The sequence below is a fragment of the Vespa mandarinia genome, chromosome 23, assembly GCF_050613455.1.
Source record: "Vespa mandarinia isolate Hongniang chromosome 23, ASM5061345v1, whole genome shotgun sequence".
NCBI lineage: Eukaryota > Metazoa > Arthropoda > Insecta > Hymenoptera > Vespidae > Vespa > Vespa mandarinia.
In genome coordinates this window covers 801,895-825,545 of record NC_140832.1, presented here as the reverse complement: position 1 = coordinate 825,545, position 23,651 = coordinate 801,895, and the positions used below count along the sequence as shown (strand labels likewise).

The following is a 23,651-nucleotide window of genomic DNA, read 5'->3' as shown; positions in this document are numbered from 1 at the left end:
CGATTGGTTATTGAAAAGGACCAATCAAAATCGGAGAATGATACGCTCCTTATCCTTTTTATGTAAAAGTTTTATTCATCAACTGTTTACTGTATCAAATATGGCGAAAGACAGAATATAAAATGGTAGATGATAATAAATCTTCTGGAAATCCTTAGAAAATAGAAGAACACCGTAACGATTAGTGTACATACAAACACACGCAACACACACACTCTCATGCACGACGCACGCATGTACGCACGTACGCATGTACATATATACATACATAAACGCGATATCGAAATGTGAATACTACCAAAGTATGGATGTGTGATATGTGTCAGTATATATATTTACATATATCGACTACTACATACATACTTTGAAAGTAATCATCATGTAAAGTCATAATAAAAGGGGACTGGTTTTTTTTTTCTTTGAATAGTCAATGATAATCAAACGATCATGTGTTAGATTTATTACATTTCCATATTTTCAACGTAGAACGATTAAAGAGTATTGAGAATAAAATGGATCACGGTGTAGTCCACCTATATAAGTATATGATCATGGGGACTTTCAATGACGTAGGGATGCTATATATTTTTTTACATAGGCCTGCCAGGGGGTCAAGCAAATTGTTGGGGGTTTGGAGATGATGGGCATACAAGATGTTTAGTGATAATCAAATGGTGCAGATAATAAACAATTGAACTAATTTCAAAGAAGTAAAAACGTGTCGGTACGGCAGGTATGCTTGAATCCGATCGAGGATTCATTTCGGATCGGTAAAGGAATATAAGCCTTTCACTTAAAATAGTCTGCTCACATGCGATAGGAATTTTTCGTAAGAAATATTAACGAAACGGGAGTGTTCGACGAGGTTATATACTGAGAAAATTGGGACAATGGTTATTAGGATTAAAATCGTGTTAATAAATTTTATTAATGTACGATCGTCAAACAATTGAAGGAGTTATATTTTACAGTTTACATTCTCCCGAGGAGAAATTGTCTTGGTGATTTTATTGAATTCATTGAGCGCGTATGCGGTGCCCTACCCCGTTGCACTATTTTTACACCTGCACTTTTTATTTACGCGTATTTGTTCTGTTGCATGTTTTAGCCAAATATTTTTGGCTATCTTTATAGTGGGTTACGTAATTTTCGACATGAGTTACTTCGATACGATGGCCGATGAGGAATTAAATAAAACTCTATTGTTTTGCAAGTAGTAAAGCGTCGATACGTTAGTACGGATACGCATTACGCATCGTAACGTTCACGGGGAATTGATTTCTGACGTCGTAACAAACCAAGAACAATATAACGAGAAGTTTTTCATATTTGACGTTTACAAAATAGTTATACAAATGTTTGCGGCACGATAGTGAAAACAAAATTCATTTTTAACTAGTGAAAGTGGTCTTATTTAGACATGCCTATGGAAGATTATTTACTTCAGGTAACATACGCATTTTCATACTTAATAGTAAAATTATTATTCATTGCTAATTCTATTATCTGATCTTATCTACAATATGATGTCATACAAATGCTAATATAAAATGTATAATATATATTTATCTTACATTTTAATATGCGTACAATAAGACGACAATAAATCTGTTTATTTATCTTTTAATATTTACTTATTTAATGTGTGCTTTGCTTTTGTGTGTATGTGTATATATATATATATATATATATATATGTTAGTATGTAGTTCGAAAAAAAGAATATATATATATAGAAATCTTGACAGTTTTATGATCTTAATGAAATTTATCGATTGTCAATTATGTTATACTTAAATATATGAAATATTACAATGTTACAATTATGTAATTGATATGACAACAGTATCATAACAATTTAAAAAATCGTCAAATTTTAATCTATTAATTTTATAATTATATATATGGTGTCCATTGTTATCTTGGATATATAAAAAGGGAAAACATTTGGAATGATACAAATAAAATGTCAAAATATTTTAGCAGTTGCGTCAGTGCGTAATGTGGCAGTACAAAGGCTTAATAAGTAATAATAACAATGACAGAAGTACTATCCAAAGATTGTGGTGAACGGGGATTGCATCAGGAAAGAGACATGTCAGAATCTTCGCAACATCATTACAGCCATCCTCCACCCGATATTATGCCTAAAGGTCTTGCTATCAATGGTATATTTATTGATGATAATTTAAAGTATTATCTAATGTATGTATATTTACTGTAATCCAATATATTTAATGTTTTGAACATTTTTACAGGCGTAGGGGGTAGGCTACGTCAACTAGAGGCTCTTTTTATTAGTGGTCCTGTACAAGGGGGACAAGTGGGACATACTTTTTCTATAGAAACACTTATTGATATATTGCTTGTTCTATATGATGAATGTTGCAATTCTTCTTTAAGACGTGAAAAGACTGTCTCAGACTTCATTGAATTTGGTATATATCAAACATTATTTTTAATTAATAAATTTTGTTATAGTACATTTATTATATTGTGTATTTAAAGGATAATTAATTATTTTCTTTTCCTTTTTTTTTTTCCTTTTTCTTTTTTTTTTTTCTTCTTCTTCTTCTTTTTTATACAGTAAAACCAGTAGCTACTTGTATAAAGAGTCTGCAGTTGGCACGTGAAGATTTTGAGATAGTTAAGGTCATTGGTAGAGGAGCATTTGGAGAAGTATGCGTTGTAAGAATGCGTGGTTCCGATAAAGTGTTTGCAATGAAAATTTTGAATAAATGGGAAATGTTAAAGCGTGCTGAAACTGCATGTTTTCGAGAAGAAAGAGATGTACTAGTTTATGGTGATCGCAGATGGATCACAAATCTTCATTATGCCTTTCAAGATGACAATAATTTGGTAATTATTATCTTATCAATATGATTTTTATAACAATTAATATTTCTTCACAAACATTTTTTATTTAGTATTTGGTCATGGATTATTATTGTGGCGGAGACCTCTTAACACTGCTAAGTAAATTTGAAGATCGTCTTCCCGAAGATATGGCTCGTTTTTACATAGCAGAGATGGTGCTAGCTATTGGGTCTATACATGACTTACGTTATGTACACCGTGACATTAAACCTGATAACGTTCTATTGGATGCAAACGGCCATATCAGATTAGCTGATTTTGGTTCCTGTTTGCGTTTATTTGAGGATGGCACTGTGCAAAGTAATGTTGCTGTAGGTACACCAGATTATATTTCACCAGAGATATTAAGGGTATGTCTTATATATTTTGTCAATTGTGTTATGTTTGTCTTGACAATTATATTATTTAATAAAATAATACATTTTTTATTTAATTCTTTATATACATTTAGGCAATGGAAGATGGCCAGGGACAATATGGGCCTGAATGTGATTGGTGGTCATTGGGAGTATGTATGTACGAAATGCTTTATGGAGAAACACCTTTTTATGCTGAATCTCTAGTCGAAACCTATGGAAAGATAATGAACCATAAGGTAAATAAATATATATAGTCATATTTTCTCTATATCAAGTAAATCTAATTGAATTCATTTTCTTATATATATATATATATCTTTTATTATTACAGAATTGTTTTGACTTCCCTACAGACGATATATATGATGTTTCTGAAGAAGCCAAGGATCTGATGCGCAAATTAATTTGTAGTTCTGAATTTAGATTAGGTCAAAATGGAATTGATGATTTTAAGGTACAACATATCCATATGTGTATGTGTCTGTATATGTATTTATCATGGATTTTAATTTGTTTACTTTATAGTTGAACGATAGATCGTATCTATTTATAATATAAATGCATAATTTTGTTTATTTTATAGAAACATCCATGGTTTGATGGTGTAAATTGGGATACTCTTAGGGACAGTACTGCACCCTACATTCCTGAAGTTTCTTCGCCAACTGACACATCGAACTTTGATGTTGACGATACGGACGTTCGTAGTTCCGATGCTGTTCCGCCAGCAGCAAATTCTGCGCTTTCTGCACTTCACCTCCCATTTGTAGGATTCAGTTTTACCCAAGGAAGGTAAAGAAATAAATTTAATTTGTCTTTCAATTCTGTATATCTTTCAATTGTTGTACACCATTCATATTTTTTTTTCTTTCTTTATATTACAGTTGCATCTCAGATTTAGGTTGTCTATCTGCATTGAATCAGAAGGATAAACACGTTCAGATGCTTGAGGAAGAAAATTTACAATTAACACAAACAATCGAGGATCTAAAAAATCAAATTGCCGCAAATCATTCCTCACCTGGTATTTCACCTGATTCTAACAATGCAACGAGAAAACTTCAAGATGAAATAAATACTCTTACAAAACGGAATTGTGGTAAGAAACAGAATTTTTTTTTTTAATTTTAGAACTATATAATAAATGTGTATGATGAAGAAAGGTGAAAGTATTTTTTTATTATTATCATTGATTTCATAGAATTAGAGTCACAGTTGAAATCTATGGAGCTACCTCGAGAGCTGCGTAATTTAGATAATGGCGATTTAACTAAACTCCGTGAATTGGAAAAATTGGTACGTTCTCTTCGCTCTGAAAAAGAAGAAGCTATTAAAGATAAGTTAGATGCACAAGAGAAATTAAAGCTTCAAGATAAAGAATTAAAGGATGCTTTAACGCAACGTAAACTTGCGATGGCAGAATATACAGAAGTGACAGATAAATTATCTGAATTAAGACAACATAAACAAAAGTTATCTAGGCAAGTTAGGGACAAAGAAGAAGAATTAGAAGTTGTGATGCAAAAAATTGACAGTTTAAGACACGACATCAGGAAAGCTGAAAAATTACGTAGAGAATTGGAAAACAGAGTGGAGGAAGCAATGGCAGAAACTAGGAAAGAAAGAAAACTTCGAGAGCGTAGCGAGGAATATTGTAGACAAATGCAAGAAGAAACAGAAAAAATCAGGCAACGTTCTATGGGAAATGATGCAAGTGCTAATCAGGCTTTAGCTACTCAAGAAATTAACAGACTTAAGGCAGAGGTAGAGAAACTTGAAGTTCAATACAATGAAAATTTGAATCAGCAACAAAGTAGATTCAATCTCGAAATAAGAAGTCTTCAAGAACAATTGCACGAAGGAGAGACAAGAAGAGAATTGTTAGAACGAGAGGTTCAACTTACCAAGGAGAAATTAGATGCGGCAAGATTAGAAAATATTACCGATAGCGAGGAGACGATAAATGAATTGAATAGAAGACACGAGAGAGAGAAAATTATGCTAGTCGAAGAAAATAAAAAGCTTTTGCTCGAGCTTAGCACTGTTACCGATAGCGTTAATAGAATACAAGGTGAAAGAAGGCAATTAGAGGAAGAATATGAAGAATTACGAAACAAAAAGGAAGCTATTGCGCAATGGGAAGCTCAAATTACCGAGATTATTCAATGGGTTTCAGATGAGAAAGATGCTAGAGGATATTTACAGGTTCATATTTTATATGTAATGATCTATAAAAAAATATATGTATATATATATATATATATCACATATATTCATAAATTTTAGGCTTTGGCGACAAAGATGACGGAGGAATTGGAATTTTTAAAACATTCTGGTGGTGTAACGGGAGTAGGAGGTGGTTCTACCATGGCGGATAAGAATTGGCGTAATCGTAGATCGCAGAAACTCGATAAAATGGAACTATTAAATTTACAGAGCTCTTTGCAGAGTGAAATTCAAGCAAAACAAGCGATTTCTGAAGAATTAACAAAAACTCGATCAGAATTAATTGCTGTGCAAAAGTAAGTTTATATAATTTATATAATTTATATTGTTACAAGTGCAATTCTAAAATTTACATTGGAATATAAATAATTCGTTTAATCTATAAATATTATTAATTTTATCTATAGAGAGTTAAAAGACTTTAGACAAAGATTTGATTCGATGTCCCACGAAATGAAGCGGAAAGAAATGCAGATTAAAGAATTACAAACGCGGCTTGATACTGGCGATGGCTGTAAGTACACTTCCATTCATAATGCTACCAATAAAAGTTATACAAAAGTTTCTTATTTAAATTATTATGGAGATATTATATCTGCAGTTGTTATACAAGCTGCAGTCATACATGTCACATATGTATTTTATAAATGTTTCTGTCCTGTCTATAATTCATTTAGACATTAACTTGATGATGATATTTTGTTTTGTATTTCTAATGCAACAAATAGCCCCCCAAAGAAATTATTTATTTTTGAAAGATTTATTATGTTATAATTATCCCAGATTTAAAAATGAATAAGATTTGGACAGCTTAAAAGAGCTTTAAGAGGGTGACTAAATCCTTCTTACTTTGATCATTACATTTTTATTAAATGATTCTCTGACATAAAAAAAAAAAAAAAAAAAAAAGAAATGAAAAAAATTCAAAAAAAATTCAAAAAAAAAAAAAAAAAAAAATAAAAATAAAAAACTAAAGATGATGAATTTTAGTTGAGGACGCATTTATATATAATATTCTAAAAACTATTTAAAAAATACAGAAAAGAAAGCACATGGTCTTTTTCTATATGAGTAATAACAGTCATATAGTTTTTACACGCGACACACATATGCTGCATTACAATAAATTATAGAATATATTATTTATATATGTATTGTTTGTTAATACAAACAATCGTAGCTAATGTGCGATAATACATAAAATGATAAGTGGTCAAAAATGTATTAGTCAAACTTGTGCTTTATAAATTACATTCTTGACAGAAAGCTTTCTAGACAATTAAAAATTTTCCAATATATTGCAAAAATATTAAGTGATTATAAATTGATATAGTTTTATAATATAGCATTTATTTAAAAGTAGTATATGATGCTTTTTATAACACTTTTAAAGAAAATTCAAAATTGTATTTGATAATATATTGTTTCCCAATAAAGCGCACGATCCACATTTAAATATATGTACTTGTTTATTGTTCATTTTTGATCAATGTTTGATAAAAAAATACTTTTAAACTGAATCTCGATAAACATTAAATATAGATTAGAAATTATTAATACATTAATATCCGAATTTAGATTTTAATAATATTTAATATAGAACACAATATAAAAGCTTTTTTTTTTTTTAAATAGTCTATATTAATTACTAACATTATATCTTATATAATAAAATTTACAAATCATATTTTTACTAATAATATTTGAAACAATATATGACATAAAAAATTTTATGGGGATTACAATTTACAAGTATTAACAATTATTATTATCAGTATCATTATCAATATTATAATTGTTACTAGAAAGAAGAGCTAATATAGTTATACAGAGTTTATAATGTAAATAGGTATATACTATATATGTATAAATCCTATAATGTCAAAGAGAAATAATCTTGTATTTATTTTACATATGTATATATTATATTAAAATGTAATTAATTGATTATCTATAAGTAATTATATACGTTTGTAGAATACAAAAGATAGATTAACATTGTATGTTTATTATTATATGTGTATATAGTATTTTAATCTAAAAAAATGACGTCAATATTGTTTTATTGTTTATATCGTTTCATAAGATCGTTTTACTATAGAATAGATATGTTCTATAACAGAATTATATGTATATATGTTTATTTATTTATTTATTTATTTATTTATTTATTTATTTAATATACAAGTACATCTTTAATTTTGGAAACAGAAGGCACTTACGCACTTTGTTCCAATATGCTATATCATTAGAATACTACACATGATATTCTATACATTATATACATAATTTTATTTGTATAAGAATATCATGTAAAAAAATTATCTTATATGTGATACATCTAAGTATAATAATCAGGTTTCATTGATAAGCTAGTTGGAAGAATGATAAAATAAAATGTTTGTTAAAAGTTTCGAAAAGATGTTGCGAAAAGAATTGGGTACAGTTCATTTACATATATATTCGATATCAATATGTGAAGTATCAATTTTAAAGATCATTATTACTGGGATAATATATATGTGTCCAGCATAGTAATTTAGTTCTTCGGTACGGTATGCAATTCTGATTTCTAGACTACAAAGTGCCCCTGTTTATTGGCGTAACGAGCTGCGTGTGGGGCCTCTTGTTGCTCATCTTCAAACTGTATTTGTGACAGCTGTGCTATCCAGCAATACGTCAAGCAAATCGTCAAACATCGTTAGCACCAAACCCCAACGCATCATTGTGCACCAGCCGTCATCACCCCTACCAGTAATGCGTGCTCCCCGCATCACAACATGTCGCTTATTAACTAGATTCGTTCCCGTCAACACGTACATCAGTCAGAATGCCGTTACCATCGTTCCGCCGCCCGGTAAATTATGTGGCAGCAGACGCGCGATTTTGATTGACTGACATATTGAGTTGCTGATTTTATAGCACAGTGCTGTGTTTTCTGAAGGTGTCTTAAAGTAATTGTTTAGCTTTTTATAAGGACAAGGGAAGACAATTTTTAATGCGCTTAAAGAAACTATCTTCTTTGAAGTTACATATAAGTTTTGTTATTAATTCTTATATGTTGTTTATCATTTATCTATTTTGATAATGTTTATATAGTAACAAAGCATAGCTCTGTGCTTTTTAACAAATTATGTATTAGCTGAATAATGTGTTTTTATGTGTGATGTCATTATTTTCAAAAAATAATGAATGGCAATAGTGATCTTCCACTGTTCTTAGGTGGGGGTTGGATTTTATTAGGCTTGAATATTCTTAGTACTAGTCAATCGTTTGATTTTCTAAAATAAACATTAACAGGTATGTTTTTTGTGTGTTTTTTAGACTGTTTGCTCGGGTGGTTTTGGTTGATATACTATATTATTATCCTTACCTTCACTGATGCATATTATTATATGTAATCCTATAAACGTGTCACATAAACATAATAATCATTGTTTTAACAGAACTTGTGTGATGGAATGGTTTAATTGAAAGTATCACTGGAAGATGTTATGAAAAATTAAGTAACTTAATAACTTTATGAGTTACAATATAATTTCTTATACTTTTTATAATTTGAATAGTCCATGATCTTTATTATGTTTATTATATTGAATAGAAATTTTTTTTATACACTTGTAACAATTTTAGATAATGATCAAAGTAATTATATAAATATATATATTTTTTTTAATGTCATTTGAGAATAATTAATTTTATATAAAAAAAAAATGATAAATTACTTTTCTATTATATACAATGAGAATTATTTAATTTATAATACAGACAAATTAACATAAAATATGTAATTTAACATTGTTTCAGTTTTAGAACGTCCTACATCACAAATGTCTTACTTGGAACACTTTTTGAAAGAAACAGCAAGTAGTACTCGTCATGGCAGTGCAGATAGTGTAGAAGGCGACATAGAAGACAACCGTGCCCCAAGTATTACTAGTAGTAAAAGTAATTTATCTGAATTTAGCATTGTAAGTATCTATGTGTATTCAAATCTATATTTTTATTTTATATTTATATATATATATCTATATATATATATATATGTATATAGAAAGATATTACATGTAAATGTTTTTTTTTCTTTTTTTTTTTTTCCAGGATCCTACATCACCATTGTCACATGAACTTTTGAATAAATCATCGACTTCTCATGGTCAAGTTAATTTACAACCAAAGCCTAAATCTCACCAATTTCTGGTGAGAACATTCTCAGCTCCCACTAAGTGTAATCATTGTACTTCATTGATGGTTGGTTTAACGAGACAGGGAGTTGTATGCGAAGTCTGTGGCTTTGCTTGTCATATGCCTTGTTGTGATAAAGTTCCACCTATGTGTCCCGTTCCTCATGATCAAAGTATTTATTATCAATTAATGAATATTATATAAATTGATTATAATAATATCTGATATTTATATTAATTTAATCTATTGTAGCAAAGCGTCCACTGGGTATCGATCCTACTAGAGGGATTGGTACTGCATATGAAGGATATGTTAAAGTGCCAAAAATGGGAGGAGTAAAAAAAGGTTGGGTGAGACAATTCGTGGTAGTCTGCGATTTTAAGTTATTTCTGTATGATATTTCACCCGATCGCAATGCTTTGCCGTCTGTATATGTATCGCAAGTTTTGGATATGCGAGATGAAGAATTTAGCGTTAGTTCTGTTCGTGATTCAGATGTTATACATGCCACAAAAAAAGATATTCCATGTATATTCAGAGTAAGCTTTTATCAATATTTATTCTTATTACAATTGCATGTTCAATTAAAAAAGAAAAAAAAAAAAAAGAAAAAAAAATGTCTTTTTGTTTAGATTACAACATCATTATTAGAACCACCTGGATTAAAAAACCATACGCTGATGCTTGCAGATACTGAAAGTGAAAAAACGAAATGGGTAGTAGCATTAAGTGAGCTTCATAGAATCTTAAAAAGGAACAATCTTCCCAATACGACGGTATAATAGAAAGTAACTTTTTTCTTAAAAAAAGTATATGATAATCAATATTCTTATCAAGTGTTTATTTTTTTTTTGTTTCATAGATTTTTAGAGCGAAAGAATTATTAGATAATACATTGTCTCTTATTAAGAATGTAATGTCAGGAGCCATCATTGATCCAGATCGTCTAGTCATTGGCACAGAGGAAGGCCTCTTCTGTTTAGATTTAGATCGTAGTGGTAAGTTAAATATGAATGAATATATTAATTATAAACGTACATAATTTTATATTATATCGAATAATGTTTACAGAAATAGCAAGGGTTGGTGAGGGTAAAAAAATATATCTCCTTGAATATGTAACCGAAGAACAGCTTATTGTAGTGCTTAGTGGAAAACAACGTCACGTCAGGTTGGTGCCAGTACGTGCATTAGATGGAGATGAGGTTGAATGGATTAAAGTAGCTGAAACGAAAGGATGTATAACACTAACGACGGGTGTAGTACGTCGTAATCCACTCACGTACTGTTTGTGTGTTGCTATGAAAAAGCAGGTAAATATATTTCGTTTTCTTTTTTATGTACATACAATAATTTCTACATAATTTAATGTCTATCTAATATATCTTAAATTTTAGAATTCTTCTCAAGTTATCATTTATGAGATAACACGTACAAAAGCAAGACATAAACGTATTCGTGAATTAATGTTACCATGTCACGCACAAACTTTACAAGTTCTTTCTGAAGGACGTCTTTGCGTTGGATATCCTTCTGGTTTTACTATCTACAGCATCTTAGGAGACCATCACCCTATATGTGAGATCAGAGAAAAAAAAAATATTTATATTCATTATTTATACTTTTTAATACTCAATTAATATTTTATAATTTATATTTTTTAGCATTGGTCCATCCGGAGAATACACTTTTAGGTTTTCTAACATATAGTGCTGTAGATGCATTACGCTGTATCGAATTAACACGTGGAGAATTTTTGTTGGTCTTCCATACATTAGCAGTATATGTTGACAGTCAGGGTAGAAAAAGTAGAGATCGAGAAATAATGTATCCAGCTGTTCCTACAGCAGTCAGTGAGTGCATTTTCGTTTTCATTCATGTTTACAAAATCTTTAATAAATCTATATAATAAAATGTAATATAATATAATATAATATAATATAATATAATATAATATAATATAATATAATATACTTCAGGTTATTGCGAGGGATATTTATTAGTGTATAGCGAAACTCACATTGATGTATTTGATTGTACAACAGGAGATTGGTTACAAACGCTCAATGTGAAAAGGGCACAGCCCTTAAATATCTCCGGTTCTTTAACATCTTGCATTATCAATGATATGCCACACGTTATTTATCTCAGCAATTTACATCAACGTAAATCTTTAATTATATCAATAATAATAATAATAATAATAATAATAATAATAATAATAATAATGATATTTCTAATTTTCTAAGTAATTGTTTTCGTTTAACAGGAGAATTATTAAATTTGACGCCATTAGATGCAAATGGTAGGCAGATGACAAGACCTAGAAGAAGATTTTCATTGAGAGAAGGAAATAGAGCTGTTCGTCCTACCGATAGACGTTCGAAGATGATATCTGCTCCTACAAATTTTAATCATATTAGTCATATGGGACCAGGTAATGGTATACAGGTAAGCAATCAAATTAACGATCTTCCCATTCGCTTTGTAATAATCCATTCTCATTAATATACATTTAATATACTATATCTGTTTTATATATAGATTCAGCGTTTATTAGATCTACCAACGACACTTGAAACAGCTGATCAACAACATTCTGCCCATCATAGTAGCGCTCATATACATGGCAGTCAACAACGAGTAAGAATAATATAATGAAAAAAAAAATAAAGCATATTCAATATCATACATTTACATGTTTTATTTTATTTTTACAGTTATACGGCTCTACTTTACAAACACCAAGTAAACCGGCTCCATTGCCACCTAGGCATCCACCTTCTGATACACGACGATTAAGTTCTCACATGACACGAAATTCTGGTTATTCACCCCATAACGGTATAAACAAAATTTTGTAAAATTTTCAAATTAATTATTGACAATTTTTTGATCTGATATTTTTCTATAGGTTCAACATCATCGCGTAGAGGTCCCGCTCCACCACGTCCTACTGCTACTCCACCTTCTCTACCACGTACACCGGTTGATCAAGTTGATACAGAATCTATACATTTACGTTCGCACACTCCGCTCTCTTTGGGCAGTATTGCATCTTTACATGATAAAGTACATATTTATTTCATTTTCATTTATAAACATCCAAGAATTAAATACATTTTTATAATTTATTTCTTTTCTAGGATCATCCGTCTGGTGGAAGTCCTAGACATTCAATTGCTTCTAACAATAGTTCGAATCCATCAACACCTCCGAGTCCTGCTCATGATCATGGGTCATCATCGTACGATTCTTAAACAGATTTAAACATTGAAAAAAAAAAAATTACTTGTAAGATGATTCGGGGTGTGTATATCCTCATGTATACACTACCTAAGAGATAAGTTATTGATATTCACAATATCTTTTTATAAGAAGCAGTACTCGCATTTGATCTTTTCATTGGAAAGTTATTGCAGTTTTCTTAATACACTAGTGCAATAAATTTTATTCAATTATTATAATAAGAATATTAGAACAAGGGAAAAAGCTTTATAAACTTACTTATTGATACATTCGATAGATTTGAGTTCTAACTCAACCATTATTCCAGATCCAAATAGAAAGATAATTAATCTTCTAAGTGAACTGTAATAACTTTCTGTTATTCGAGAAATTGTGTAATAAGTTATACTTAATGAAAGAAGAAGAAGAAGAAGAAAGAAAAAAAGAACACATTATTATTATATGACAGTAAATTATTGTACATAATTTATGCATTTGAGAGGATCGTCAAGTCGACTTTGCGATGCCATAATTTTATTGGAGTTAGTAGGTATCGTAATATATAATCCGATATACGAAGTCTTCGTTTAATTTTAGTTTCAAATATTTAGTATATATTATACTTCGGTTTTTTATTTTTTTTTTTTTTTTTTTTTTTTTTATTTTTTTTAATTTTCTATTCACGACCGTCAAGCGAGAGTGTGATTTTTTTACATTAACGAAATTTGAAATCTCAGTCAAATTATGTAGCAATAACGAAAAAAAAAAAAAAAAAGAAAAAAAAAAAAAAAAACTACTTAATCTATCATACCTAATTCAGAGCCTAGGTATACAAGTATAGTTTCAAGTAAATTGTATACTTAATCATTATTAGTAACAAAAGAAATTTGACGGGTATGAATCCATTTTGATGCCTTATGACTGAATACTTTCTATCTTGTCATAAAGCAGTAAGGTGCGTCACATTATTCAAATATGTGAATAGTAGAATATAATCGTGCAATTAATTGGAAAAAATTACTAATGATAATGACAATTATTCAAAAAGAGAACGATGTTTTGTTTGAGCCACAAATAGAAGTGTTGTTTACTTTTTTTTGTTTTTTTTTTTTTTTTTTTTTTTTTTTTTAGACAAAAACATTAAATATCAACGAGTCAATGACTTTTATTTACAATTGTCTGAAGTTACTTTTCTTTTCTTTTCTTTTTTTTTCTTTTTTTTTTTTTTTTTTTTTAACGTTGCGATTACTATCACAAATTTTTGAAGTGAAGAATTATTATATAGAAAAAAAAAAGTAATTGCAGAATATATATATATATAACGCTATGTAACATGAGTTACATAATAAAACACAAAGCATTTTTATGTAATGCATAATATTATTTATCATTTGATCGACGATTAAGATCAGAATACAAATTTATTGTAATATCGCTATATTTTGTTTATTTGACAGATAACTTGTAATTGTCCTATTAGAAAGTGTTCTTCGATAATAACTATAATGCCTTATATTTATATATTAATTTTAACATATAAATGATCTTGCACGATCATTAATTTCCATAAATATCAATTTTTGACTGTTATAAGATCAAACGAAACATAATGAAATTGTGCGATAGATGAGGAATACAGTTGCACTTTTTAAGTGTTTCAAGCACAGAACATACATTTTTCGATGTATATACATTCATTACACTTTTTAATCAACAAAATGCGAGCATAGTGACAAAAATGTATGTCTCAGGATTTTCGCCAACCGATCGAAGAACAAAACAATATCTCGTATTCTCTTAGAGAAAATCGACTGAAATTGATAATTAAACGAACTATGAATTTTTTTTGTGAACACTAAGTTGAAGTTGAAAAATATGGTACTTGTGACACGACCAAAGATCAAGAACCAACAGTGCCAGTTTAGTAATATCGCCTATAGTTTCACAAGTTTTTAATATTTGTATTTTCGGAGTGATAAGTATAATCATATTGAATCGTAATTTTGAAACTTATCTTTGATATTTATTTCAAAGCTGTAATTATCGTTTGAACATTTATGAAGTGTTTTATAGATTCTCATAAAATATTGATGAAATAACATCTTCGTCGTACATCAACATTTGGAAAATTAATGTTTGATCGTTAATATTATTTGCAAATTTTCAATTTCATTAGGAACTTTTTTTTTCGATCATATTCAAACTCATTCTCAACTCATTCTTATAATTGTAGAAAAAGAAAATATATTATATACGAAAAAAAAAAATATATATATATATATAAATATATCAATTATAATATGTTTAAACATGATAATATTAAAAAGATAGAACAAAATGAAAGGAATGGTAGGAAGTAGTGACATACGGTTTTTGTCATCAGAAATATAATAGTGCAAACACTGTCCATAATAACATGAATTGAAAATAAGAACATATTCTAGAAATATTTCAGAAGTATGATCAAAGCATAATTAAAAATTAAAAATCATGTGTGTATTAATGTACTTACCAATGAAATTTTATGATTTATTTTATCTTTTTATCAATGTTGCATATAAGATTTCTGAAATCTAAAAGGTGGCTAAATATTATTTTTCATTTATTGAAGTTTTTATAATAATTTCATATTATAGAGACACATGCACGAAATAATTACTTCTGTGTATAGAATTAATTTTATACGTTTGTAAATATTGGAACTTTGTCTCTTCTTATTGCATATTTATATAACAAAAATTACAAAGAACATTCATGCTGACGTAATGTATCATTTATAAAATTTATTATTTAATATATTACAACTTTAGACGCAACTTATATTTTTCAAAGAAAAATTTATTGCGCGCAAATTTATTTTCCATGCTAAAATAAAATAATTAATTACACGTATAAAGTTCATCCAGCGATATTATCAACAAATAATTTTTCTTTGTTCAGCAAAACAAGTAATAAGTTTAATTTTTTTTTTCTCAAATTATAGAGACAAACAACTATTCTGTTAATATTTTGCCAATGTACTGCAAATGACCTGAATTTATTATGCAACACTTTTGTGCATCTAGTTTAGCGCGCCTTTTTATTACATATATATATTATATATTATAAACTTATTTATATAACGCTTGTGCATTGTTTAAAATATTTATTAAAAATATTACAATTAATAATTATTTACGTCTTATATAACTGAAAATATGTATTTTGTTGTAAATTATGAAGAATAAGCTATTATGCTAAAAGAAGAGACCAAACTTTATACATTAAGATTTCGTCATTAATGAAGGTCAGTTTGTAGATTTTGTAGTATTTATATTATTTACACACCTTACCTTTTTGTCTCATTCAAATTTGTCTGTAGACAAAGAGGAAAAATCTGCTAATGTTTTTCATTACATTTACTGAAAAAGTAATATGATTTTATCGTGTACAACTGTATTAATAAATTTTAAAGCTTGTATCAATTGCATTCTTTTTATTTTTTTTTTTTTTATATGTTATAAGCTTATGTAAATTATGTGTGGTGTTCTTTTTATATGTATATTATAGTTCTTTCATATATCTATCACAGACTACACCGTATATTTTCTAACTGCTTTAAAAAATGTGTAAAAGTATAGAACCAAGTCTTTTTGTGTAGGTTCTTGTAACATTACTTTTTTATATTATTATTAAGTGAATAAGGTAGCACAACCGAGGAATTTTTTCATTTGACATATGTTTCTCGTTTACAGGCGAAGTGGACGTTACGTTTTTAATATAATTGACATTTCTATTACACAATTTCGTTTACACAATGTAATGTTACATAAACCGTACTAATTTAACAAAACATATTAATTTACTGCAAAAAATGCTGACAATGAATAACAAATATACAAAATACAGAATAAATATAAAGAAAACTTTTCAATGAAATATTTAATTACAACTCTTTCACTATTTATATAAAGATTTAGGCGAGCCTACTATTTACTTATAGTTTTTATATACTTTTTCCCATGTTAATGTTTGTATTATGAAATCTTTCTTACAACTTCAGGAGTATACAGATGATTAATAATAATAAATACTTTTCATATAATCATATATATGAAATATTTGCAAGCAAAAAAAAAAATGATTTTCAATAATATAATATTTTCCTGCAAATACATACATATATTCGTATACGAAATCAATTTTCATGTTGGCAAGTTTCATATGATTCATTAAACTATAATCTATTAAATTTACTGTGTGCACAAGATAAAGATGTCGTGTGCACGCATACATTGCACGCACGCACGTATGTATGTATGAACTTATGTTATGCACTATTTATAACTCTCTTTATTCTATTTAAAGAAGATAATTTTAATGGAGAATTTACTTATAAGATACGTATATAATATAAATATACCTTGAAACTCAATTAATTCATGAAACTTTCACGACTTAATGCAAAACTACAGAGATATATCTTTGAAGAATTTTTAAATTACAATTCATTCTTATATCAGATTACATACGTTTTAGACATATTTCTCTGAAAGTTAATATAAGTATTACATAATTCGAGAACATATATATAATACATGGTCAGTATATTTTTGAACATTTAATATTGTAGTAGAAATATTAGGCGGTAAGTAAGAAACATAATACTAGTATATAACGCATTTTGACATGTTTAACTTTTAATGCAATATGCACAAAATGGAAATGAAATTTTTTTTCTCATGTATTTACCTATTCTTCCTTTCTTTTTTCTTCTTCTTCTTCTTTTTTTTTTTCTTTTTGTTTGTTTGTTTGTTAATTTACTACAAGTTAATTCTCTTTCTTAACGTATAACATTATAAATTTGATGTCAACAACAGTTTTAGTAACAGTAATCCTTTCGACAGTATTTTATTAAATTCATCCAGCTACAAATCTGGCAAAAGCCTCTGAAACCACAATTTCTTTTTTTGTGCTTGCATTTAATCTTATCATCGAATCGTGGAAAATTCTGTTATCTTTTTACAAAAAATTTAACACTTTTTTTATACATAAAAATTTTGCAGAATAATTTGATTAACTCTAATAAAACACCGTGCTACTTATACGTGCATTAAAAGTAATGAAAAAGCTAAATGTCTTTCAAGAATTATATAAAAATGATTATACATAAATGTTATATTCATTTTTATTATATTACATAAATGCTCTAATTTTTCTTGTAAATCTGTTTGATGTGATTGAATTTTTCAATGATTACTATGAGTAACTATACAAAGGGATATTGGATATACAAAGATTCGAAAAGAATATATATATATATATATATATATATATATATATATATATATATATATATGTTATAGTAATAATAATAATTAAAAATATTAAATCATTATTCGTAATAAAAATGGAGTAGACTGAACATTTAAATAATGATATCACAAAAGATTCTTTGATTATAATAATTTACAAAATTTGTCTCTGATAAATTGAAAAGTGCTCGTTAAAAAATATATAGTTCGAAATTGTATTTAAATTAAGAATGTACTAATGGCTATAAAAATTTAATGAAACATAAATTATATTATATGTGAAATATGACCTCTTCGACCAATAAACGTCTCAGTCTCAGGTATGGCTTTGATTTGTAGGTAATTATCTATTTATTATATAACTATTAAACAAAGAACACACGCGACCTGTATTTTGTCGTCAAAAATTTGTTGGACGACATGTTGCAGGGAAGGCAATTCTCTGAATACTAATATTTATCAGCTGCATTAAGAAGTACAATGTCAAATTTGTACCTCTAACTGACATTTGAATTGCCTGGATATAAAGTTCCTGGCAATATACGGGCCTGTTGTAATAAAATTTTTCTCGTAAATAGTCTATAAAGTGTACCTCCTAGGATATTCTAAACTGTTCTCATTGGTAATGTTTGCCAAATGTTACAAGGAAGTATCAGAAGGTGGTGTACTTTCGTGATGGCTGACTTGATTTAAAGAATGCTGAAGAGCATCAGGAGTTAACCATTCTTTAGGGAGACAACGCTGTAAGAATGGTACACATGAACTGAAGTATGCCAAACGATTAACCCATCCAGGAATTTCTTGGCCACATAGAATCTAAAGGATAAAACATAAGATAAAATTTCTGTAATTGAACAATAAGATTTAAAAAAAAAAAGAAAAAATAACAGATTATTTATCTACTATGTATTGTAAATATTTATATAATAATATTATAATATTATAATAATATAAAATGCATACCAATGTAAATTGACTACTAAAATGATTACAATTTTTATTCATCAAATGATAACGATCTCCCCTAAAATCCTTTCCCAATTCATTTATAATCCTGGTAACATCTTCCTCTGTAAAATCTGTATATCCAATGTGTACTGACTGTCTATAAGACAAATGCAAATGAAAAACTTAATTAGTTAATTGAAATTTAATAAATAATATTATTATTATAATAACGATTAAAATACATGCCTGTATCTAAATTGTTCACCAAGTTCTTCTGCAACTCTAGGTGTTATTTCAAAAATGCCAGACTTTGGTTTTGGATGTCCTCCATAAGCATATTCTATGAAACATTATATTGTCAAAGTGAATTAAGTTAAAAATAATGAAATAATCATTGATCAAAATTATATACCTGTCCCGTATATTTCAACACCTGAATGAAATACTCCAAGACCAATTGGAGTAGTATATTCATTTATCCAATACTGAAAATATTATAGCTATTAAAAAAAGCTTTGTATAGGTCAACATTTTTTGTATTTCTATTACCATATCATAAACATTCAGAATAATTGGTTCACGCGCCATTTTTGGTATCAGTTCTTCGCTATCACGTGGATAGCCCAGACAACTGGGGAAGGAAAGATTACAGCCAAGACCTGATGAAAACATCATAGGATACTTGTACTTGAAGCGGTGAACAGCAGGACTATCTACGTTCCAGTACACCTAATAAGCAAATATATACTCTAGTTACATTGCCAAACCTAAGCAAATAGCCATAATACTAAAAATCACTCTAATGCCTATACAGATTATTTTGCATTAATCTTCAATGATACTATCAATAATTTGTTGTTATTGATATCAATCAAATACAATTAGATATCACCATGCATTTAAAAAAAAAAAAAAATTAACAAGAAGAAAATAATTCCTTTTTAATACTTCTCCATAAGAACTATTAATAATGTTGTTTTTATAATTGATATAAACCTATGTAATTCAATTATTTTTATACTGCATGTCATGTAAAGGTTTTCTATAGAAAAAAAAAAGTAACAAACAAATAATTAAATGATTATTTCCTAACAATATTTATATAAAAAATGCATTGCCAATTTAAAAAGCTCTGTAAGCATTAATATATCTAACATCACAATTCTAAGAGTGTGTATATATATAAACACACACATATACATACATATATGAATTATACAGAATAGTATATATATATATACTGTTTAATGTAAATATACAGTAATATATAAATAAATTTATTTCGAAGAAACTACTCTAAGTAGAGTAAATAGTAAACATTGTTGCAATAATAAAAATAAAATTTGATATTGTGCTAAGATATACTAATAACGATGTATGTGTTAACTAGAAATAAATATATTGAAATAATAAATCAGTTCACCTGAGAAAGTAGTGATTTAAACACCTTCTCACATCTCACGTTCCATTGTAAGAATATTTTGCATTTTTATGAGAATTTTCTAAAGGTTGTTGACATTAAATAAAGCGTCTCAACATCATACGATTTCATTAGAAACGTATATTCCTTATTTTTTTCTTTTTAGTTTTAATACTTCTCATTTATGGAAAGAAACGTGTTAACCTAAACTGTTTATTGCCATGAATTGCACAATGACAGGGATAAAATTTTACACAAAACAATAAGCAGTATGTGGTATGATGTGTTTTTAAACGCGCTAAGAATAATCGGGATGATTCATTATAACTTAAATTTGATTCATTACACGCATTATGGTATCCTTCAGTTAAATGAACACCGTTAGGTCAATTTAAACTCTTAACAACATGAATTAATATTAAAGATCTTTCAAAGTCATATTTAACACCGGAATGACGATCGAGGCTATAAGAGAAATTGTAAATGCCATCTTGTTTCAAATCATTTCTTCGAATATAAAACAATATTAAAGGAAAATAACACCGCGAGACGAAATCTGTGGTGTGATTGAAGCGCTACCTAGAAATTAATTTTGAACATTTCATTATTGTGAATATTACACATATATACATATTATATATATATATTATATATATATATATATATATATATATATATATATATACGATAGATGGAGTAATAGTTCGAATGTTTTGTTCCTTTCGTTACTTCTATAATGACTAATTTATGGTTTAAGCCCATTCATTACATTTGCTTTTATAATGATTTATGCCATCAATGAGAATTCATTTTGTCAAAACGAAGACGTTTAATCTGGACCATATCTTTGGACAGATGATTCTATGGAAAAAATGTAGAAATTCGTGTCCAATATTACAAAGATAATTACGCGCGAAAAACTTCAAATAATTTAAATTTAAAATTTCAATACTTAAAATTTTTTATCTTAGGGTTGTTGGCTTGTATAAAATAAATACATATGGTTTTTTGATTAGTTACCGACTTATAGGTTAATTATCGATTGATAGATTAGTTATCGACTGGTTGTTTGGTTATCGACCAGTATGGTCGGTAATGAGAATCCAAAAGTGTTATATCGGTAATGAAGATTTCAACAAAGAAAGATAATTTCAAAGAAAGATAAATTCAAAAAAAAAAATTTATTTATGTAGAAATAGATTTTGTAATTTTTCACGTAAAGTATAAAGAATGAATGGATGAATAAATATTACATAAATGTATTTATGTTATCAATTTAGTCAATGAGATTATTTTTCTTTTAATATTAATCGTACATATATACAAATAATAATTATCATATAATCATATCTAAAGATTTATAACTTTAACGAGTTGTAATAAATACGAGGGATGGTGGAAAATAGGATTCATTTAATTGTGACGGTCAAAATAAAAGAAAGTGTAAAGAAAATCTTGATCTATGGAACGTAATCCTCTTTCAAAAACATAGGATTTTCGTGACTATTCTTTTCCGTAAAATTGCCATCAGGTTCATCGACGTCGTTTGTGACGTTTCTACGGACGGCTTCGGTGGATCTGGCAGGTTCATTTATTACTTCCGTCAGTTGCATGGCAGTCGCAATCCTTAATGCCTTAAAACGAAATCGATCATAAAAAAAATTGCATACCTCTATCAAATACTACAAGTTATTGTAAATTATGAAAAGAGAAATAAATATTTTATTAAACGATTACGATCTTATCACCTTGCGTCTATCCCTACGAGCGGAATAAAGTACCCAAATAACATAGCACGCCATTATGATAGCAGGTATGCATATTCCTGCTATGGAAGATGTACCACGTAAAAGTGCATGGTGTAATGCAAGCAATGTGACTCCTAATGCCGCTCCACCTGCTACGTATCTTCCTGTACGGCTTCGATCATCCTAATAAATTAAGATACATCGTTTCGATATTATTAATAGGATTAAATAATTACGATATCGATATAACATTAATATCAATTATTAATCGAATGTAATTTATATTAATAATAACGTTAATGAACATAATTATTCCTTTATGGTTTAACAAAAATAATTAAAGAAAACAATTATGATCTGAACTATGATTTGACAGATATATATATATATATATATATATATATATATATACATACATGAGTATAGAAAATGTATAATAAGTTTACCGAATTAGTGATAGAATTAAGAGTATCCCTCGAAGAAACTTCCGGTGTGATTGACATACTCCTGCCGAATACATAAAGCTTTTTCCAACTTTGATTGGTAAAAAACCTTTTTAGTATAAATTAGAGATAAATTTTATTATTATTAATTCATGCGTCACTTATATTTTTCAATGATGAACTTAGATTGTCGTAGAAGCGTTGAAAGTAACGTACACTTGCGACTTCTGATTGAACGAGAAAGCAATGAAAAATGTAATATCAAAACGTCGACTCGTTTGATTTCTTTTGAGGAAGTTTACATATTTTTTAACGTTTAATTTATCATCGATCACTAACCGCGTATTGAAAAGTTTGTTACGATGAAATTAAAGTCGACAGGTTGAGCGTCGTTTAAAAATGAACAACACATTTTTAATAAGATCCACGAATAAAAATGATCGATCGGTGCCGATCCTAAACGCTGAGTAACAGTTTTTCTTCGATTATTTAACACGCGCAAAAGCAAAACGATCACGGGCAGAATGGGTGGGCAAAAGGCGTTTTCAAGAGCAAGTCGACTCGCGCATTTACACCAGCACAATATAAACCAGACAAGCATGCTTAGGATAATAAACAAAAAAGACGACGCCCACATTGAATCTACGATCGATCGTATCGAAACGTCTTATGCGTTTAAGAAACAAGAAATGGATTAAAGAAATCGATCTTGAAGATTGAGGATTAGAATTTTATAAAGGCCAAGTGAAAATTCCCAAAATTATGTTTTTATACATAGATATGTTCTAATTTATCCTTTAACATTTCCGCCATTTATAATTTTTTTTTTTATTTTGAAAGATATCCGTTTGTTTTTTTTTTGTTTTCTTTTTTTTTTTTATTTTCTTTTATACGAACGATTGTTCGAACTCTTTTGGTAAACAA

The 23,651-nt window shown here is 28.2% G+C and overlaps 3 protein-coding genes across 6 annotated transcripts; 1 reads left to right on the top strand and 2 right to left on the bottom strand.

Moving 5' to 3' along the window:
* Window positions 1-442: 442 nt before the first annotated feature.
* On the top strand, window positions 443-13,960 carry gek (serine/threonine-protein kinase gek). 4 transcript variants are annotated; one of them, XM_085663626.1, is made up of 27 exons: window positions 443-1,447; window positions 1,983-2,167; window positions 2,258-2,437; window positions 2,587-2,858; window positions 2,927-3,226; window positions 3,328-3,471; window positions 3,567-3,689; window positions 3,819-4,027; window positions 4,120-4,334; window positions 4,437-5,440; window positions 5,522-5,757; window positions 5,869-5,975; window positions 8,121-8,318; window positions 9,269-9,432; window positions 9,563-9,818; window positions 9,899-10,185; window positions 10,279-10,422; window positions 10,509-10,644; window positions 10,718-10,959; window positions 11,044-11,224; window positions 11,311-11,499; window positions 11,626-11,811; window positions 11,916-12,097; window positions 12,191-12,289; window positions 12,367-12,490; window positions 12,561-12,718; window positions 12,793-13,960. In XM_085663626.1, the coding sequence occupies exons 2-27, from the start codon at window positions 2,038-2,040 to the stop codon at window positions 12,904-12,906; spliced, it is 5,580 nt and encodes a 1,859-aa protein (XP_085519752.1). In that variant the 5' UTR covers window positions 443-1,447; window positions 1,983-2,037; the 3' UTR covers window positions 12,907-13,960. The 4 variants fall into 4 exon arrangements, with proteins under 4 accessions (XP_085519752.1, XP_035728613.1, XP_035728612.1 ...); XM_035872720.2 differs by lacking the exon at window positions 8,121-8,318 and having other exon boundaries at window positions 1,983-2,152; XM_035872719.2 differs by lacking the exon at window positions 8,121-8,318 and having other exon boundaries at window positions 444-1,447; window positions 1,986-2,167.
* Window positions 13,961-18,251: 4,291 nt separating this feature from the next.
* Window positions 18,252-21,067, bottom strand: LOC118444402 (deubiquitinase DESI2). The gene is made up of 6 exons (XM_085663606.1): window positions 20,540-21,067; window positions 19,666-19,845; window positions 19,529-19,601; window positions 19,359-19,456; window positions 19,132-19,269; window positions 18,252-18,984 (listed from the first exon to the last, which is right to left on the bottom strand). Exons 2-6 carry the CDS (start codon window positions 19,789-19,791, stop codon window positions 18,808-18,810), a joined length of 612 nt encoding a protein of 203 aa, XP_085519732.1. The 5' UTR covers window positions 19,792-19,845; window positions 20,540-21,067; the 3' UTR covers window positions 18,252-18,807.
* An 844-nt stretch (window positions 21,068-21,911) lies between these two features.
* On the bottom strand, window positions 21,912-23,269 carry LOC118444350 (uncharacterized). The gene is made up of 3 exons (XM_035872533.2): window positions 22,731-23,269; window positions 22,285-22,467; window positions 21,912-22,170 (listed from the first exon to the last, which is right to left on the bottom strand). The coding sequence occupies exons 1-3, from the start codon at window positions 22,785-22,787 to the stop codon at window positions 21,997-21,999; spliced, it is 414 nt and encodes a 137-aa protein (XP_035728426.2). The 5' UTR covers window positions 22,788-23,269; the 3' UTR covers window positions 21,912-21,996.
* Between the last annotated feature and the right edge of the window lie 382 nt (window positions 23,270-23,651).

Excerpts from the sequence above, each read along its gene's own strand:
- LOC118444402 (XM_085663606.1), bottom strand. The coding sequence starts at position 19,791 with ATGATGTTTTCATCAGGTCTTGGCTGTAATCTTTCCTTCCCCAGTTGT. Across the intron at positions 19,602-19,665 it reads TTCTGAATGTTTATGATATG|TATTGGATAAATGAATATAC; the intron begins GTAATAGAAATA and ends TAATATTTTCAG. Across the intron at positions 18,985-19,131 it reads TTAGTAGTCAATTTACATTG|ATTCTATGTGGCCAAGAAAT; the intron begins GTATGCATTTTA and ends TTTATCCTTTAG.
- gek (XM_085663626.1), top strand. The coding sequence starts at position 2,038 with ATGACAGAAGTACTATCCAAAGATTGTGGTGAACGGGGATTGCATCAG. Across the intron at positions 2,168-2,257 it reads TAAAGGTCTTGCTATCAATG|GCGTAGGGGGTAGGCTACGT; the intron begins GTATATTTATTG and ends ACATTTTTACAG. Across the intron at positions 10,423-10,508 it reads ACAATCTTCCCAATACGACG|ATTTTTAGAGCGAAAGAATT; the intron begins GTATAATAGAAA and ends TTTGTTTCATAG.
- LOC118444350 (XM_035872533.2), bottom strand. The coding sequence starts at position 22,787 with ATGTCAATCACACCGGAAGTTTCTTCGAGGGATACTCTTAATTCTATC. Across the intron at positions 22,468-22,730 it reads TTAATTCTATCACTAATTCG|GATGATCGAAGCCGTACAGG; the intron begins GTAAACTTATTA and ends TTAATTTATTAG. Across the intron at positions 22,171-22,284 it reads CTCGTAGGGATAGACGCAAG|GCATTAAGGATTGCGACTGC; the intron begins GTGATAAGATCG and ends TTTCGTTTTAAG.